At 37.8% G+C, this 19,280-nt stretch overlaps 1 protein-coding gene across 3 annotated transcripts in view; it reads right to left on the bottom strand.

Moving 5' to 3' along the window:
• Positions 1–212: 212 nt before the first annotated feature.
• PARP14 (poly(ADP-ribose) polymerase family member 14) overlaps positions 213–19,280 on the bottom strand; it is a 59,527-nt gene continuing 40,459 nt past the window's right edge. For all 3 annotated transcript variants that reach the window (XM_090277424.1, XM_090277443.1, XM_090277433.1), the window contains 5 exons: positions 14,435–14,641; positions 11,068–11,667; positions 9,678–9,811; positions 900–1,074; positions 213–578 (listed from right to left, as the gene is read on the bottom strand). In XM_090277424.1, the coding sequence (XP_090133550.1) occupies positions 292–578; positions 900–1,074; positions 9,678–9,811; positions 11,068–11,667; positions 14,435–14,641 (1,403 nt within the window). In that variant the 3' untranslated portion in view covers positions 213–291. The remainder of the gene's footprint in view (positions 579–899; positions 1,075–9,677; positions 9,812–11,067; positions 11,668–14,434; positions 14,642–19,280) is intronic.

The following is a 19,280-nucleotide window of genomic DNA, read 5'->3' as shown; positions in this document are numbered from 1 at the left end:
TAACCAATGTGCCACAAGAATTTTTAAAACATTCAATACCTGACTATTTAGTCAGGGGCACTGACCTCCTTTCCCTTAGATTGTCAATTTAAAAAATGACAGCAGCCAACACAATAATAGCCAGCTGGTGTGAATACATCAAAAGTATACCCTTTTTTTGTCAGATCGGCAAAAAATACACTTTTTGGTGTGCTGCAGAATTTTAATAGTCTATGTGTGTCATGAGATGAAAAAGGTTAAAAAATCCACTGGTAGCGATGAGTAACGTCTTCTGTGAAGGAAACCAAAAGGTTATTGAAAAGTAATGAGGTACTCTGGGTAAGTCTGGTTGTCATAAAATACCACAAATAAACTTGGACTGTGCACATTATCTGTGACAGTGTCGTACAGGTCAGTAGGATTTTGAGGGTTCTTTGCAGGAGGTTCAATTAATGATTGATTTCCACGTTCGTACAATCCGGTAAGTACTCGCACATAATACATATGCTTTTTTCCATTTGCATCTGGTCTGGAGTATGTATTATTGGCAGAATAATTGGCATTGACAGCAAAATAAGTTCCCCTTCCATATGCCACAGCTGTGAAAAGAAAAACAACATTTTTATGAGTTTCAATTTAGTCTAAAATTTAATGTATTGACCCAATATGTCAAATAATGTTAATATAATGTTCAGTTCTCCCTAATGCCTCTTTAAATTTTTTTCTATTTTTAATTTTAAAAAATCATTCTTCCACCTCAGAAGGCCAGTCAGCTTTGGGATGAAACATGGTGAGCCTGAACAGACACCTGGGCAGCTACATGGCCATGAACTGTGAAGGAACGCAATGCACTCCCTTAGCCAGTTTGGCTTCTCATGGCTGAACCTCATTTAGAGCAGCCGTATTACTTGCTTCCTTACCATTCTTTCCAGCATAACTGCGGTTAAAGCCGTTTTTGTTAACATGTGGCAATGATCCAGCGTCTGTGCCATGGAAGAGCAGCTTCTCATTTTTTATTTGACTATTTTTCTCATCCATGTTTTTTTTCCGGGTCTGGTAGACTTTCCAGAGATGTGGATTCTGGATCCTCTCAATCTGCAATCAATAAGGAAAACTATCCCATCAGTGCCAAGAGCCCATGCAAAATCTAGTAAATAAAACATGACCATTATTTTTTATAAGTAAAAATTACTATGAACAGCATATTCAATGCCAGATGGCAGCTTTATGCACTGAGAAATCTTTTTAGATCCAGTGTTTCACAAATCAGGCCTTGGAAAGAAAGTTGGCTTCATTTTTAGCATCTTTTATGCAACACATGACAGCAAACAATGTTTAGGATCTTGGCCAGCCCACCAAAGCAGTCCAGCTACTGCTTGCCTCTCTACTCAGTTCTCCTGGAACACTGGTTTACCAAGTCAAGTTCTAACCGTGGGAGAGACACTAGAGTGTCTAGGCAAGAAGGAAATTAATTAATGAAAATTAATCTCTCGTCCAGTAGTGGGGCATGAATCCTGGTGGAAGGGATTCTGGATGCAGAACAAAGTGGCCAGGCTCTTTTTAAAATTTATTTTGCAATTACAGATTGTATTAGACATTCATTCTGTATTAGTTTGAGATGTATGGCAGAGTGGTTAGAAAATCATGTACTTTACAGAGTGGTCCCCCCACCGCTGCTTCAAGTGCCCACCTGGCCCCATGCACAGTTATCACAATATTAGTGACGATACTCCCTATGCTATACTCTACATCTCCGTGGCTAAACTGCAACTGCCAACTTGAACTGCTTGACCCCTTCACCTTTTTCACCATCCTCCCAACCCCCTCTCCTCTGACAACTGTCAGTCTGTTCTCTGTATCTGTGAGTCTGTTACTATTTTGTTTGTTTATTTTGTTCATTAGATTCCACACATAAGGTAAGATTTTCTTCCTTTTTTTTTTTTTTTTTTACAGCCAAGTAATAGTCCATTGTGTATATGTACCACAGTTTTCTTATCCACTCATCTACTCATGGGCACTCGGGTTACTTCCAAATCTTGGCTATTGTAAGTAACACTGCAATGAACATAGGGGTGCACATATTCTTTTGAATTAATGTTCCAGTTTCTTTGAATATATTCCCAGAAGTGGAATTGCTAGGTCATAGCGATTTTTAATGTTTTTCAGGAACTTTCACAGTGTTTTCTAGAGTGGGTGCCCCATTCTAAGGTGGCCATGCTTTGACCATACTCTGTGGTTTTCAGGGCTGATGGGAAGACTCCTTGGGTCCTAGAGTACAGATCAGCTTCGAAACACCCCTAATCAGTAGGTAGTGGCAATTTCATAAAGTTGTCCCAGGAAAGAGTGAGGAGTGGATGAAGGGGGCTAGCCCTTCATTGAAAGACACAAGGTGAACGTTCCACATTGTCAGAATCTTCTTCCATTGTAGAGAACTCTTGGTTCTAACACTGTTACCTGCCTTCATCAGACTCTTTATTTTTTGCAGTTTTGGGTTTCCTATTTCTAATTGAGACACAGTTTGACCTATAGCTCAAAGCCTCAGCTGTATCATGCATTTTGTTGATCTGATTTGTGATTTTAAATTTTACTTTTGTTTTTACCTATAATTAAATTTCTAATCTTTAAACTGCTTACTTCCATTTTGTTTCTATTTACTTTAAATTTTATTCATTTTATTAATTTTCCAAAAGCCTTAAAAATTTCTTCTTAAAGAGTTTTGAAATCATTCTTATTTCTTAGTCTTTTCATTCTTGTTTCTAACCTTTTTATTAGTATATGTGCTGCTGCAGTGAACATTCACCCTTCTAAAATCTAATCACCACAGAAAGAAAAGAATTATTTTGAGTAATTTTGAAAACAGTAATCTGAGCCCTGGCTAGCGTGGCTCAGTTGGGCATCATTCTGCAAGGTGAAAGGTCATAGTTCAATTCCCAGTCAGGCAGGGCACATGCCTGGGTTGCAGCCCCGTTGAGGTGCATACGAGAGGCAACCAACCAATATATCTCTCATACATCGATGTTTCTCTCCCTCTCTTTCTTCCTCCCTTCCCCTCTCTCTAAAAATAAATATAAACAAACTCTTTTTAAAAACATAACAAAGAAAATAATAATCTAATTCTATATTCCTAGTGGGATAAATTATAAGGTTAAAAAAACACTTCCGATAAATCTTAAACTTTACTTAGGTTTAGTTTAGCGCAGGCTTCTAGCTGTTATGAACTACTTGTATCAGACCAATCCTCATGCTAATGACTACTAAAAGAGCTAGGGAGAAACATGTGTCTTTAAAGACAACAAGGATTTGATGGGCCAAGTTCCCAATAGAAGGGCAGTGCAGAGTGAAACGAAGTCAGAAGATAAGAGAAAAACTTCTTGAAAATGCTTAAAGAATATAACTGCAACCCAGAATTCTACACCCAGCAAAAATATCCTTAATAGAATTGAAGGAAAGACATTTTCAGATAAACAAAAACTGAGATTACCAGAAACATCATGACCAGATCTACACTGGAAGAAATAGGAAAACAAGAAGGAAAATGATCCCAAGATGTAGGCATGAAAATATAAGAATTGAAAGGCAGTGGGATAATAGGGTAAAAATAAATAAACACTGACTGTATAAAAATTAAAACATTGTATTATTTTTTAAGTATATTTTATTGATTATATTGTTAAAAATTAAAACATTTTATAGGGCTTTAAAAAAATACATAAATTTAAAACACAAGTTAAAAGTAGTATAACAGGACTTCCAGCCAAGATGGAGGCGTAGACAGACATGCTGCGTCTCCCTCTACCACCAAGAAGGAATACAACTACCTCAAAACTAGAAACAACCAGAAGTTCCAGAAAATCGAGCTGCATGGAAGTCCAACAAAGATATAAATAATAAATACTCATCCAAACAGGTAGGAGGGGCGGAGAGGACGTGGTGTGGTGGTGGCCGCAGTGGTGGCAGCAGCAGGCTGGTGGAAAGCGCAGTCACATGTTTTCAAAAGTCAGGAGGGACACCTGCGAAGTGTTCCCGGCTCCTGACCAGACCATGCAGTTCAAGCACCAGGAAAAATCAAGCCTCATTGCTTCTGACTGTGCAAACCAGTGGGTGTTGGGGTAGAGGCAGAAACTGCTGGTTTCTCCGCAGAGTCCACTTGTTTAAAGGGCTCCACAGTCCTAGAATATCCGCAGACCCACCCACTCTGGGAATGACAGCCAGGGCAACAGCTAGTGGGGCACCAATCCCCTACAGAAGTGGGAGAAGTGCCTGGAAAAGGGGGGAGTGCTGAGCAAGCAGCATTGTTCCCTCTCAGACCCCTCCCCTATAAACAGCACCACACTGTGGTGAAACAGTTCGCCCTGTACTGATGAATACCTAAGGCTCCACCCCTTACAACATGACAGGAGTGACAACTCTATCTAACACACAGAGGAAAACAAACACCAGAGCCCGCCAAGATGAGGAGACAGAGAAGTAAGGCCCAAAAGAGGAAACAAATCAAGGTTCCAGTGGGAGAACTAAGCGACGAGGAGATAGCCAACTTACAGACGCAGAGTTCAAAACACTGGTGATAAAGATGCTCACAGGCTTGACAGATCTCCTTAAGTACGGCAAACGCATAAGGGAAGAATTGAAGACTATGCTAAATGAAATGAAGGAAAATCCACACAAAACCAATGGCGAGGGAAGGAAACCAGGGTTCGATTCAATGATTTGGAACGTAAGGAAGAAAAAAATAGTCAACAAACACAGAATGAGGAAACAAGAATTGAAAAAAATGAGGAGGCTTAGGAACCTCTGGGACAACTTTAAATGTGCCAACATCCAAACCATAGGGGTGCCAGAAGGAGAAGAAAAAGAGCAAGAAATTGAAAGTGTATGTGAGAAAATAATGAAGGAAAACTTCCCAAATTTGGCGATGGAAGTAGAAATAGAAGTCCAGGAAGCACAGAGAGTCATAAAAAAGCTAGACCCAAAAAGGACTACACCAAGACACATCATCATTAAAATGCCAAAGGTTAAGGATAAAGAGAGAATCTTAAAAGCAGCAAGAGAGAAGCAGAGAATTACCTACAAAGGGTTGCCTAGAAGACTATCAGCTGATTTCTCACAAGAAACTTTGCAGGCAAGAAGGGACTGGCAAGAAGTATTCAAGGTGATGAAAAGCAAGTACTTACAACCAAGATTACACTATCCAGCAAAGCTATCACTTAGAATGGAAGGGCAGATAAAGTGCTTCCCAGACAAGATAAAGCTAAAGGAGTTCATCATCACCAAGCCATTATTGTATGAAATGTCAAAGGGACTTAAGAAAAAGAAGATCAAAATTATGAATATTAAAATGACAACAAACTCACAATGATCAACAACTGAATCTAAAAAACAAAAACAAAACCCAACTAAGCAAACCAGAATAGGAACAAAATCATAGATATGGGGATCATTTGGAGGGTTATCAGCTGGGAGGGGGAAGAGGGAGAAATGTGGAAATGGTGCAGGGACTAAGAAGGATAATTGGTTGCTACAAAATAGACAGGGGAAAGTTAAGAATGATATAGGAAAGGGTGAAGCCAAAGAACTTATATTCGCGAACCATGGTCATGAATAAAGGGGGTGGGATTGCTGGAGGGAATGGGGATACTGGGCATAGGGAAGCAAAGGGAAAAATAATTGGGTCTACTGTAACAACATAATCAATAAAATATACTTTAAAAAAGTAGTATAACAGATAAAAGGAGATAAATGGGTTTAAAGTGTTCAAAGTTCACTGCATTGTTTGGGAAATTATAAATATACTAATTTGCATTAGAGTTTAATACATCAAGGATATGCACTATAATCTTCAAGTAATCAATGAAAGAACTGTAATAGGATGTATAATGAACAATAAGGCCATAAAAATGGAATGATAAAAATACTTGGTGCAAAAGGAGGTAGGAAATGGGAGAAAAAGAACAAAGAGTCAATGTGATAAATGAAAAACGAAGATTTATGTCGCATAGTTAAACCCAAACATATCAGTAAATACATTAAACAGACTACGTACTCCAATTAAAAGATAAAGACTATCCAACTGGATGAAGAAAAACAAAACTCAATTATATGCTATTACCAAGAGATACATTTTGAATATACCGTTATAGGAAGGTTAAAAGAAAAAGGGTTAAGATGTTAACAATAACCGAAAGAAACCTGGCCTAACCTGGCAGTATTTTAATACTGCTAATAATAATTTTGGTATCATAATTTTGAAACAATTTTATGTCCACTATAAAACAAGTAAGTAAATATATAATATTATTAGGAACCGAAATTTCTATTGTACAGGAAAAGAGATGAATATAAAATTAAAAAATTAAGAAAAAACTTACAATATTAGATCTTAATTGAAAACACCCTAATGAACTCCTGGTTTTCTCAGCTCTAGCCATATACGATCCTAGAAGCAATAACACCTCAATAACAGTGAGTACATCCAGTACACCGATCTTGTTTTCTCATCACCATTCCCACTGAAAGAAATCAGGATTTCTTAGAGAAATGTCTGATTCCAGCCTAAGACAGAGACGGTACAAGGTGAGCTGAAGGGATCTTATGCCAGAAAGTGAAGAAATGTTGAAAGATTAATGGGATCGTCAAAAGGACATCAGAGCCAACTTGAAAGTGTCCCTACTAGCGAAATGTAGATTAACTTGTGCATATAAAGCAATAATCAGTGTAATTAAATAATAGCATATTGAATTTTTTTAAAAGCAAGAGGGAAGAAAATTTCTTTTTTACAAAAATGCCAGATAAAATATGAAGAAGAAATGACAGAACTAAAAAATTACCATTTTCAATCTCCACTGTAATAATGGATTTAGGAAAGGATCATCAATAAATACTAAAGTTAATCTGTAAAAGGTTGCTGAGGAACAAGGCACTTACTATACAGTGGCCAGAGTATCATCCCACATATTACTGACTGATTCCAATTGAGTGATATGGTGGTCACCACCCTAGCTAGTGATCAGGCTTAGCCTCATTAATAGTGGAACAACGTTACCACATGAGGCTTCATGTGATGTGTCACCTATGAAATATTCTTACAAAAAATATTTATCTCAATTTAATCAATTTAACCTAATTTGAGGAATGAGACAAATCTAGAACCTATAAGAAAACTGGCTTGGGTTCTTAAAAAAAAAAACTGGCAAGACAGAGCCAGAATGTGAATCATTCTATAACACGACTGGCTTAAACTCTTTAAAAAATTCAGTATTATAGAAATCTTTTTTTAATGTAGTAATATGAATACTGTTTCAGGTCAGAAGAGATGAAGGAGACATAATGACCAAATGCAGTGTCTGAACCCAGATTTGACGTTTTGAGCAATTGGGAAAAATTTCACTATGGACTCTATTGGAAATTATTGGAGAAATTATTGAATTAATGTTATTTTCTTACATGGGATAATGGTATTTGTTATTTGGGAGAACGTCTTTATTCTCAGGAGATATGTGCTAAAATATTTAGGAGCATCATGATGTCTGCAACCTACTTTCAAATGTTTCAGCAAAAACTGAGAATGAGGGAGAAAAATCAACCATGGCACAAAGGTGGAAGTTTATAGATGTTAAAAATTGTAGTCACAAGACATAACATTCATGGAGGATGACAGACCATCCATTTTTCATGTTGAGTTTTCACATGTCTAGAGACCTCCACTGAGGCACCTTAAGTATATATTGGTGTCATACGCCAGGATTTTACATAAAATTTTATTTGAAAAAAGGATTCCACTACAAAAGTGTAGTGAAATCATTTCTCTGGCCAAGGCCTGACAACACATGGCAAGCCTCCAGGGCACTGCACACACTGCTGGTCAAGCAGACAGTCCTGCTCACTCTGGCCTTGGCACCTCATCACAATGTGCCAGTTGGCTACCATCAAATGGTATTTGGAATGAAATTTATTAGTCATCTCACAACCAGTTCATACCTGAATCACAGTGTCTTATTACCTCACAGAATTGTTTTTGCTCAACTGGTTTACATTGAGAGCTTTTTTAAAAAAAAATAATAATAATTTATTTATTTGTTTATTTATTTATTTATTTATTTATTTTTAGAGAGAGGGGAAAGGCGAAAGAGAGGGAGAGAAACATCACTGTGTGGTTGCCCTCACTCACGCCCCCAACTGGGGACCTGACGTGCAACCTAGTCATGTGCCCTGACTGGGAATTGAACCAGCGACACTTGGCTCGCAGGCCGACACTCAATCCACTAAGCCACAGCAGCCAGGGGCGAGCTTTTTTTTTTTTACATGGTATAAAGTTTGATATTAAATTTATTGTGTGGATGATTTTGAAGATATTTTCCAGTACTTGATTCACAGGATAAATCTCTCAGGAGTCAGTCTCAGTACTGTGAAAAGCTGTGAGTATCCTGATCAAGTAGTTTGCTTTCTGATTTGTGGATAAGATTATGAATATTGTAGCTGGTTATTGACTTCTTTGCTTTGTCTACTAGGAAGCTCAGGGAAAATTGGTGGTTCTCCTCTAGTAACTACCTAGAACTTCATGTTATGTGTTTTTGTGAAATAACAGTACTTCTGTGTTAGCTTATCTTCCCTATTCTCCTTTTATATTTGTTCATTTTTCTTCATCTATTTTTTCTGAAGGTATAGCATATATCTTCTAGGACATTTCAAATCTCTCTTAAATTATTACATGCTTAACTACATGAATAAACAGAATGGTGGCAGCACAAATAGAAAGAAAATGCAGGCTTTATTGGCACACTCATTATTATGGATAAAGAGAAGGTACTCAGATCTCTGGCTTTACTCAGACAGTGGGGGAACCAAGGACAGAAACAAGAAGAAAGGGGAAAGATAATTACTTAGAGATGATGAATTAGGTTTTAGGGAAATTGATTTAGCAGATAGAGAACCAAGTGGAGATTTTTTTAGGCCACTGAGAATATGTTGTAGAGCTGGAGTGAAAGATCCACATTGGTGATATGTTGATTTAAGAGCTATTAACATTGAAGTAATAGCTGCATTCAAGAAGGATAGAAACATTCCCTGGTGAAGTTCAGAGACACAAGACCAAAGATAAATCCTGCGGGTAAAGCTGGGATTAGGGGTTTGGAGGAGAGACAGACATCAGTGATAATGAAGAGAGATCTAATGAAGAAGGAAGCATCAAAATAATATTGCCACAGAAGTCAAGAAAGAACATAAATTTCAAAGGGAAATATTAATTTTTATAAGTGGAAGATGCCAAAATAAATGAGATGAACAATGAAAGGACCACTGAAGTTCCTAAGGAAACAAGCTGTGAACAGTGGGGCAGAGGCACATAACCCGAACCTGAGAAGCCTTTGCGTGTCTCTTTGTTGGTGGTTTGCTACTTATCAACTCCAACTTTAAAGCCATATTTCTGAATTTTGATTAGCTTGCTTAACAAAAGAAATATATCTTTAGTATTCTAATATAATATTGCAATCTATTATATTGTAATAACTGACACAGAATTTCAGTCTTAATGTCTCAATAATTATGGTGACATGAGTAGAATCTAGAATCTAAAATTAATTACCATAAGGTATTCTAATTCTGGGTTAAAAAACTGTTAGGAAATGAATCAAAATGCACTAATCCAGGACCATAACACCCCTCACTTCCACCATTAAGAAACTCTGTGCCAGCAGAAGTCTTACCTTCACTATCCTGAAGTTTGAGCAGGTCTTATTAAACGCGTTTGCCACTTTGTCGTATTCTGCATGACCAGGCTGTAGCTCAACCAGACAGACATCCTGCTGCTTCATATCACTCCAATGAGCAGGGATCTCAACTGCAAAGTAGACATTTGAGGACACTCTCCACCCAGGAAGACTCATCTACACAGTCCACCTTCCTGGTATGCTTTGAAAAACCAAGTATCATTTGTGTTCTTATTTTACAATCTCCTAATTCAATGTGTTCAAGAAAATTTTCTGGTTTACTAGGAGAGTGTTTTTCAAAGTGTGAGCCACAGGTGACCACAGAGCCAACCATGGTGCTTGTTAAAAGAAAACAACAAAACCCACAGATCTATGATGTCAAAATTTCTGAGGGGTCGAACATGTGTCCCTACATCTTAACAAGTTTTGATCATGCTGGTGTAGTGTAATTCAGCTGCATATTCAGCTCAGTCTCTAAATCTATCATAATTTAATAATTTAACAATAAATTATTTCCCTACAATGTTTTAAATAGTGATTATTGTCTTATTTACAAGTGCATGGATTTTTGCCAGCACTCCCCTCTGCAAGCCCCTCCACATCTGTTCTTTCATTATTCTTCACAACATCCTTAAGAGTTGAGTGGGTGGCGGGATTTGCTATATGACAGTTTGTGGTGGCAGCTCTATCTCCCCTTCTGCCAAACAGAATATTATTCTTGACTTCTCATTTTTCCAGGGTCTCCCAGGGTCTGAGGAATTTAGTCACACTGTCTCACAAGAGATGAAGATAACGTACTGGAAGGGAAGCCATTTTTACTAGTTTTCAGAGAAGGATAAGCATTCCCTTCTTGGGAAGCAGATCCAGATGGAGAATCTGAAGGCTGCTTCCTGATGTGTGTGTCAAGGAACCTTATTTTCAGGGCAGAAGAGGGAAGGACTTCTGGGAGAAGATTCTACAGGCTCCCCAGCCTCTCTAGGTATCAATCACAGATGCAGAAAGTGCCCACTCCCTGACCAGGTTGTCTTCTCCCTTTTGTTCTAAAAAAACCTTGGGCCACTTTTCTTTGAAGCTACTGGCTGTCTCTCTCCTAACTGAAGCAGCCATTACCTCCCAAAAGAACTGGCTCTGGGAAGCTTGTAAACTGCAAAAATGCAAGACTTGGCTAGTGTTACCACTAAGATGGTTGTCCTCAGGCTGTGCAGCACCATGCTGTAAAGAGCCATGATGCAAGCTCCTTAAACTTAGAGACAAAATTTTCTATCTTATTCCATAAGGGTTACTTGAATTTTATCTACTTGAATACAATTTTGATGTATGTACAAAGGAGTGTTAAGCCCAAAGGAAGTGTAAGGTAATGGATAACAAGCATGGAAGTCAGACTCACCTTCAGATTTCGTGAGGCGCTGAACAGGTAAATTGTGTCCCTTTGCATCTGTAGCAATGTATGTTTTCAAGTCCACAGTGTAGCTCTGATTATTAATTTTGACATCAACTGTACTTTTGTGTTTTTTTCTTGCATCCTCCAATTGCAGATTGGTTATTTTGTCAAAATTATGAAAAGTGTTATTGTCGTTATATTGCCATTCTACAAATTCACTGATACAATCTGCGCTGGATTCCTTCTCTTTGGCTACTTTAACTGCCCTGATCATTTCCTTGATTGCATTTCTAGCCTTTTCCACATCTCTGCTAATTCCTGTAACCTTAATCAAAGGTCTCTGACTGTCAAAGGATATGGTAATATTCAAGTTCTTCTGCAGCTTAATCAATTCCTGATATTCCTTTTCATTAAAGTCTTTGATACATTCATCTTCACTGGTGTAATGACTCTGTTCCTTTTTAATCAGATCCTGTATACAGGAGAGGGCGTTATCCACACATTTTTCATTTTCACCACACACCTGAAAAATTGCTGATTCTGTTTTCTTTTCCAAAACCAAAGGCTTTTGTTTTTTGGGAGTGTCCTTTGACAAGCTAAAAAATGCTAAAAGAAAAAAAGAAAAAGAATGCAACAAATGTTTGGATTAAAAAAAAAATGATTTAGCTATTAGCTACTTCTCTCTTCCTTCCTGCTTCTCTCCCCCTCCCTTCTTCCCATCCTTTTTCTTGTTTTGTCACCGTGCTATACATCATATCCCCAGAACTTATTTATCTTATAATTGAAAGTTGGTACCTCTTGACTCCTTTCACCCATTTTGCCAACTCCCTGCCGCCCCACCTCTGGTAACCACCCATCTGTTCTCTGTATCAATGTGTTCAGTTTTTTTAGATTTCACATATGAGACCTCATACGTTATTTCTTTCTCTTACTTCATTTAGCATAATGCCCTCAAGGTCCATCCACATTGTTGCAAATGGCAGGATTTTCTTATTTTTTATGACAGAATAATATTCCATCATGGCAAAAGTAAGCTTACAGTTGTTTGTATGAAAAATAACACAATAAGTAATAAATAAGAATACAGTATTCCCTCACTTACTGCGGGTAGTACATTCCAGACCCCCCCCCTACGAAGGAGGAACCTTACATTTATTCTACACTCTTAAACCTACGGAACTTTAACAACATACGTATACAGTACCACAAAATCCTGCGATATAGCAAAAAATCCTTGATAAATAATTAAATATAATATTTTTTAAAATCCCGCAATACAGTGAGGCCGAGATAAGTGAACTGCAATATAGCGAGGGACTACTGTATAAAAATAAACTGTTTCTCATACTCATAACTGTAAGCCTACTTTTGCCCCACCGTGTGTGTGTGTGTGTGAGTGTGTGTGAGTGTGTGTCACATCTTTATCCCTTCATTTGCCAAATGGACAGTAGGTTGTTTCTGTTTCTTGGCTATGTAATGCTTCAATAAACATGGGGGAGCAGATACTTTTTGAGGTAATTATCTCATATCCTTCAGATAAATAACCAAAAGTGAAATTGCTGGATCATGTGGGAGTTATATTTTTCATTTTTTGAGGAACCACCTGCTTTCCACAGTGGCTGCACCAACTGACATTCCCACCAATAGTGCACAAGGGTTCCCTTTTCTCCACATTTTTGCCAACACTTATCTCTTGTCTTTTCCATAACAGTGTTCTGTGAGGTGATACCTCATTACAGTTTTGATTTGCATTTTCCTGATGATTAGTGATGTTATGCACTTTTTCATGTACCTATTGACCATTTATATGTCTTCTTTGGGAAAAAAACGTCCATTCATATCCTCTGCCAAACTAAATTGATTATTTGTTGTTTTTTTTCTATTGACTCGTATGAGTTCTTCATATAATTTTGATATTAACCCCGTATCAGGTATATGATTTGCAAGTATTTTTTCCCATTCAGTAGGCTGCCTTTTTATTTTGTTAATGGTTCCCTTTGCTGTGCAGAAGCTTTTTAGTTTGATGTAGTCCCACTTTATTTTTGCTTTTGCTATTTGTGTTTTTGATGTTGAGAAGCTTATCCTCTATGTTTTCTTCTAGAAATTTTATGGTTTCAGGTCTTACACTCAAGTCTTTAACCATTTTGAGTGGATTTTTGTGTGTGGTGCCAGATAGTGGCCAGTTTTATTCTTTTGCACGGCTGTCCAGTTTTCCCAACACCATTTATTTTAGCATATGTACAACCAAGGTGAGCACCCAACACTGTTTATTAAAGAGACTATCCTTTCCCCATTGTATATTCTTGGCTCTTTTGTGGTAAATTAATTGACCATCTATGCACAGGTTTATTTCTGGGTCTCCTTTTCTCTTCCATTGATCTATGTGTCTGTTTTTATACCAATTCCATACTGTTTTGATTGTTATAGCTTTGAAATATACTTGAAATCAGGAATTGTGATGCCTCCACCTTTGTTCTTTTTTTCTCAAAACCACTTTGGCTATTCAGGTTCTTTGTGGCTCCATACAAATTTTAAGATTGCCTGTTCTATTTCTATGAAAAATTCCATTGGAATTTTGATAGGGATTGCACTGAATCTGTAGATTGCTTTAGGAAGTAGGGATTTTAAACAATATTACTTCTTCCAATACATGAGCACCGAATATCTTTCCATTTATGTGTGTCTTCCAATTTCTTTCATCAACGTCTTATAGTTTTCAGTGTATCGGTCTTCTACCTCCTTGGTTAAATTTATTTTTAGGTATTTTATTCTTCTTGATGCAGTTGTAAATGTGATTGTTTTCTTAATTTTCCTTTATGATAGTTCATTAAAGATTAGCCTTTTCAAGTCGAACAGAAAAAGACAAATACCATAAAACCTCACTTACATTTGGAATCTAAACAGCAACAACAAACAACCCAAACTCACAGAAAAAGAGATAACTTTTGTAGTTCCCAGAGGTGGGGTGGGGGAAGGAAAAATTGCAGGAAAGTGGTCAAAGGTACAAACTACCAGTTACAAGATAAATAAGTACTAGTGATAACTATAGTTAACACAGTTATATGATATATATGAAAGCTGTTAATTCTAAGAGTTATCATCACAAAGAAAATATTCTTTTTTTTTTTTTTTGCTTTCTCTTTTTATTATAGCTGTATGAGATGATGGATGCTAACTAAACATATTGTGGTAATATATGTAAGTCAAACAATTATACTACACACCTTAAACTTACACAGTGATGTATGTCAACTTTTTCTCAATAAAACTGGGGGTGGCTAATAAACTACTGTAAAAATAATTTAGAATTTTAGCTATTTCTCATTTGACATCAATATTAGAAACATGCATTTCATAAAAATCAACAACTCACATGCAATTTTAGACATCATAGACTGTGGGGGAGAAGCTTGAGAGCTTTCTCTTTTTTTCATGCTGGCATAAAACACGTCCAGTATTTCAGGCAGAAGGATAACAATTTTAACTTTCTTCACAGACTGGACTGATCCTTTCTGGATAAAGTCTTCAATGGCATCAATTATGGCTTCAGCAACCTTATCTGGGTCTCGTTTAGCACTTCCTGGAAAAGGCAAATAAAAATGACTTAAAAAAAAAAGACCCAATTAGAAAAGGCTGAGGAATAAATTAGGGATTCTAATTCTCACAAGAATGAAGCCACACTCCCCAAACTTTTTATCTCCATGGATTTTTCTAGCAATGCACCAGCAAACACTTTTGAAGTCTTAGATGCAATGGAGAGATCTTGTTCTAGGATGTCAAGAAGCCAACAGCCCAACACTGAACAAAGGACACAGAAATCTAACTTTCGGTGTCCAATGTTGCTATCTGCTCACTCAGTGGATCCCAGCTCAGTTACAAAGCACAGTTAATCTTTCTTAGCTCACTAGTGTCCTTAAAATATCCATAAAAAGTAGGAGATACTAATATATATCTAACTATCATGCTCTATAAAGACAACAATTTTATTGCTCAATCATCACTTTCTTTATGCATGTATCCTTATTCTCCCAAGGGTCTTTGGAGACTTGATTTATACTGAGATAATTTTGTAAGACACCTGGCATTATAAGCTATACACTTTTATACATGCAGGTTATCCATGAGCCTCCAGAAAGTCTTTCTTCCCACACCTGGTGAGATTTTTAGCTGACTAAGAGGGTTCAAGGTTGCTGCCTGAGCAGGTGTTTTCCTAGTTAAGCATGCTCCATACCTTGCTTTTCCAACTTGCTGCCTAGGTAAGATCATGAGAAGTTACTTGAAAGTCTCAAGAAAACCATGGAAGAAGTCCCATATGAATGGTAGCTGTCACACGGTGGGGGTAGGTAGCAATGTAAAAGTCTCGTGACTAACCTGGTATGATAGACTAAGGGCCCACTTGGATTATTCCTGTTGATGGTGCCCTTCATTACTGCAGAAATAAGAGTAGAGCTCTTTGATTTGGCTATGCAGACAATTGTGGCAATGGAGACAAACACCAAATAAAACTAACCAAGAGGATGTGTTCAGGTTTTTTGTTTGTTCAGTTTTCTAATTAGATGACCAGGCAAAGAGGGAAATCCTCCTTTGCAAAGCTGTGGTGGTCTCATGATATTTGGAAGAATTTAGATATATTTACTCACTTTCTATAAACATTTACTGTGTCTCATCAAAAGCTAGCTGCTCATCTAGGTACTTAGGACACAAAGGATATGATATGTAAGGATGAACAGGTGTTCAACAGGTGAAGTATGGAAAATTGAGGGAAAGCCTAGAACTGTGTTATGGAAATGTGATATGTTCAACTTCAACCTGGTGTGCTCAGGAAAATAAAACTGTCTTTGAGAAAAATCACTCTGGGGTCGGGGAGGTGGTGGGGACAGGATGCACTGGAGCAGTGAGCCCAGACCTAGATAGGAAGCTATAATAAAAATTAAGACAAAAGACAAGAGCTGAACAAAGAGAGGGAGTCAGAATGAAGACGAGGGTGGAGGGAGCGAGGAGGCATTTGAGAAGTAAACTCAGCAGGACCTAGTGACCAACTGTGTGTATACTTGACCTTTTGTTCCCCCTCTTTTGCCACTCACACACCTTCAAGTGTATCTATATCACAAGCATGCTGTATTGTAGCTCTTTTCCTACATGCCTGTCTCTCATAATAGGCTAGGTGCTCCTTGTGGACTGGATCCTTTTCTTAGTCATATTTCTCTCCCCTGTGCCTCAACACAGTGCCTGGTACATGGCTCTCAGAAAGTATTTAATCAAACTAATTAATAAGCAAGTGCAGATGGGTGTGATAAAGAGGGAAGAGTCAAGGATTCTAGATAGAAAGTGATGCTTTTAACATATTCGGGGATGTAAGGGGAAGGCAAGGTTTGGGGGAGAAGACAATGAATTGGAGTTCGGAGTTGCATTGAGCTTGAGGTGCTTGCAGTTATCACTGACCACCCATTCTCTCCCCTGAGGGCAGGTATCTGTAGGTAACAGGTAGAGGGCTTCCTTTACTGCCAGAAGCTTTCTTGATCCCAGTCAAACTCAACTCATAAACACCACTAAGGAAGAAAATTTCCCCATCCAGTAGTTTAAGGACAAGCTCAAGTGGTGATAAAGATAGGTAAACACGCTAATGTGCATTTATTTGTGCAGAACAGCCACACCACCAGGTGGGTGGAAGGAACAAAAGACATACTCCAACTTGTGCATATTTATACAAAACTAAAACCACTTCATTTCTTTGCTTCTCTTTGACTCCACCCAGGGGACTCCCTTGGGAAGATCTATGCCAGCCCTGGGCTGCCTCCTTTCTTGGCCCAAATAAAGTTAAGGTGGAAACATAAGACCAGAACAAAGAGGAAAAAGCAAATGGAGACAACAGCTGGGAAGTCATTAGTGATCATCCATAAAAGATGACAAATATATTTCTAGGTACTTTATTTTTCTTGTTGCTATAGTAAATGGGATTTTTTTTCTAGTTTCTATCTTTGATATTTTATTGTTGGTATACAGAAATGCCTTTGATTTCTGAATATTGACTTTGTACCCTGCTATTTTGCCAAATTCACTTATTAGAGGTAAAAAATCTGTACTCGGAAAACTACAGACCCCTGAAGAAAGAAATTAAGGAAGATGCAAATAAATGGAAGCATATACCATGTTCGTGGATGGGAAGAATCAACATCATTAAAATGTCCATACCACTCAAAGCAATTTATAGCTTCAATGCAATCCTTATTAAAATACCAGCGACATATTTCACAGACCTAGAACAAATACTTCAAAAATTTATATGGAACCAAAAAAGACCCTGAGTAGTCACAGCAATCTTGAGACAGAAGAACGTAATAGGAGGAATCACAATACCTGACATCAAACTATACGACAAGGCCACTGTAATCAAAACAGCCTGGTACTGGCATAAGAACAGACAAATAGATCAATGGAACAGAATAGACAGCCAAGAAATAAACCCAGGCCTCTATGGTCAACTAATATTCGACAAAGGGGGAAGGTACATAAAATGAAATGAGAAGAGCCTCTTCAACAAATGGTGCTGTGCAAAAAAATGAAACTAGACCACCAACTTACACCATACACCAAAATAAACTCAAGATGGATCAAAGACTTAAATGTAAGATGTGACACCATAAAAATCCTAGAGGAAAACATAGGCAGGAAAATTTGAGATATCCCATGTAACAATATTTTCACTGATACATCTCCTAAGGCAAGGGAAATAAAGGAAAAAATGAACAAATGTGACTACATCAAACTAAAGAGCTTCTGCTCAGCAAAAGAAAACATCAGCAAGATGAAAAAGGAACCAACCATATTGGAAAATATATTTGCCAATGATACATCAAATAAGGGGTTGATCTCCAAAATATATAAAGACCTTACATATCTCAACACAAAGAAGACAGATAGTGCAATTAAAAAATGGGCAAAGGACCTGAACAAACACTTCTCCAAGGAGGATATACAGAGGGTCCATAGGCATATGAAAGAATGCTCAACATCACTAGCCATCAGAGAGATGCAAATAAAAACCACAATGAGATACCACTTTACACCAGTCAGAATGGCCATCATCAACAAATCAACAAACAACAAGTGCTGGCGAGGATGTGGAGAAATGGGAACCCTAGTGCACTGTTGGTGGGAATGCAGACTGGTGCAGCCACTACGGAAAACAATATGGAATTTCCTCAAAAAACTAAAAATGGAACTGCCTTTTGAACCAGCGATTCCATTGCTAGGATTATACCCAAAGAATCCTGAGACACCAATTCAAAAGAACCTATGCACCCCTATGTTCATAGCAGCACTGTTTACAATAGCCAAGTGCTGGAAACAACCTAAGTGCCCATCTGTAGAGAGTGGATTAAAAAACTGTGGTACATTTACACAATGGAATACTATGCAGCAGAAAGAAAGAAGGAACTCCTGCCATTTGCGACAACATGGATGGAACTAGAGAGAATTATGCTTAGCAAAATAAGCCAGGCAATGAAAGAAAAATACCATATGATATCACCTAATACAGGAGACTAATGAACAACACAAACAAATGAACAAAATTGAACAAGGAACAGAGTAACAGTTGTCAGGGTGGAGGGGGGAGGGAGAGAGGGAAGGGGGTAAGTAGGGGTAGGGTTTAGCAAAGGAACTAATATAAATAACCCATGAACATGGACAACGGGGTTGGGATCGACTACGGGAGAAGGGGTGGGCTGGGTGGGGGGTAGCAATGAGGGAAAAAGTGGGACAATTGTAATAAAAAAAACAATAAAAATAAAATTTAAAAAATAAAGATGACAAATATAGACAGACAGACAGCATGTTGGCTACTCTGCTAGGACTGGATGGTACTACAGGGGAATGAAAACATAAAGGGGCTATAAATTATATTTTTAAAAATAGAAAAGAAATAAAGTAGACATAATAGTCCACGTGGGAACATTAAGAAGAGTGGTAGAGAATTACATCTGTCAAAATATGGGACTCAGGGTTTTCAGGACTTCCAGCCAAGATGGAGGCATAGACAGACATGCTTCGTCTCCCTCCACAACTAAGAAGGAACAACTACCTCTAAACTAGAGACAACCAGAAGTTACAGTTAATCAAACTGCATGGAAGTCCAACAAACAAAGATATAAAGAAGAAATACTCATCCAGACAGGTAGGAGGGGCAGAGCCAGGGTGGAGAGGATGCAGTGTGCCGG

Source organism: Furipterus horrens, unplaced genomic scaffold, assembly GCF_987537825.1.
Source record: "Furipterus horrens unplaced genomic scaffold, mFurHor1.1.pri manual_scaffold_1, whole genome shotgun sequence".
In the NCBI taxonomy this organism is placed as follows: Eukaryota; Metazoa; Chordata; class Mammalia; order Chiroptera; family Furipteridae; genus Furipterus; species Furipterus horrens.
Note: the sequence above shows the minus strand (reverse complement) of the source record. Positions and strands in the feature narration are given on the sequence as shown.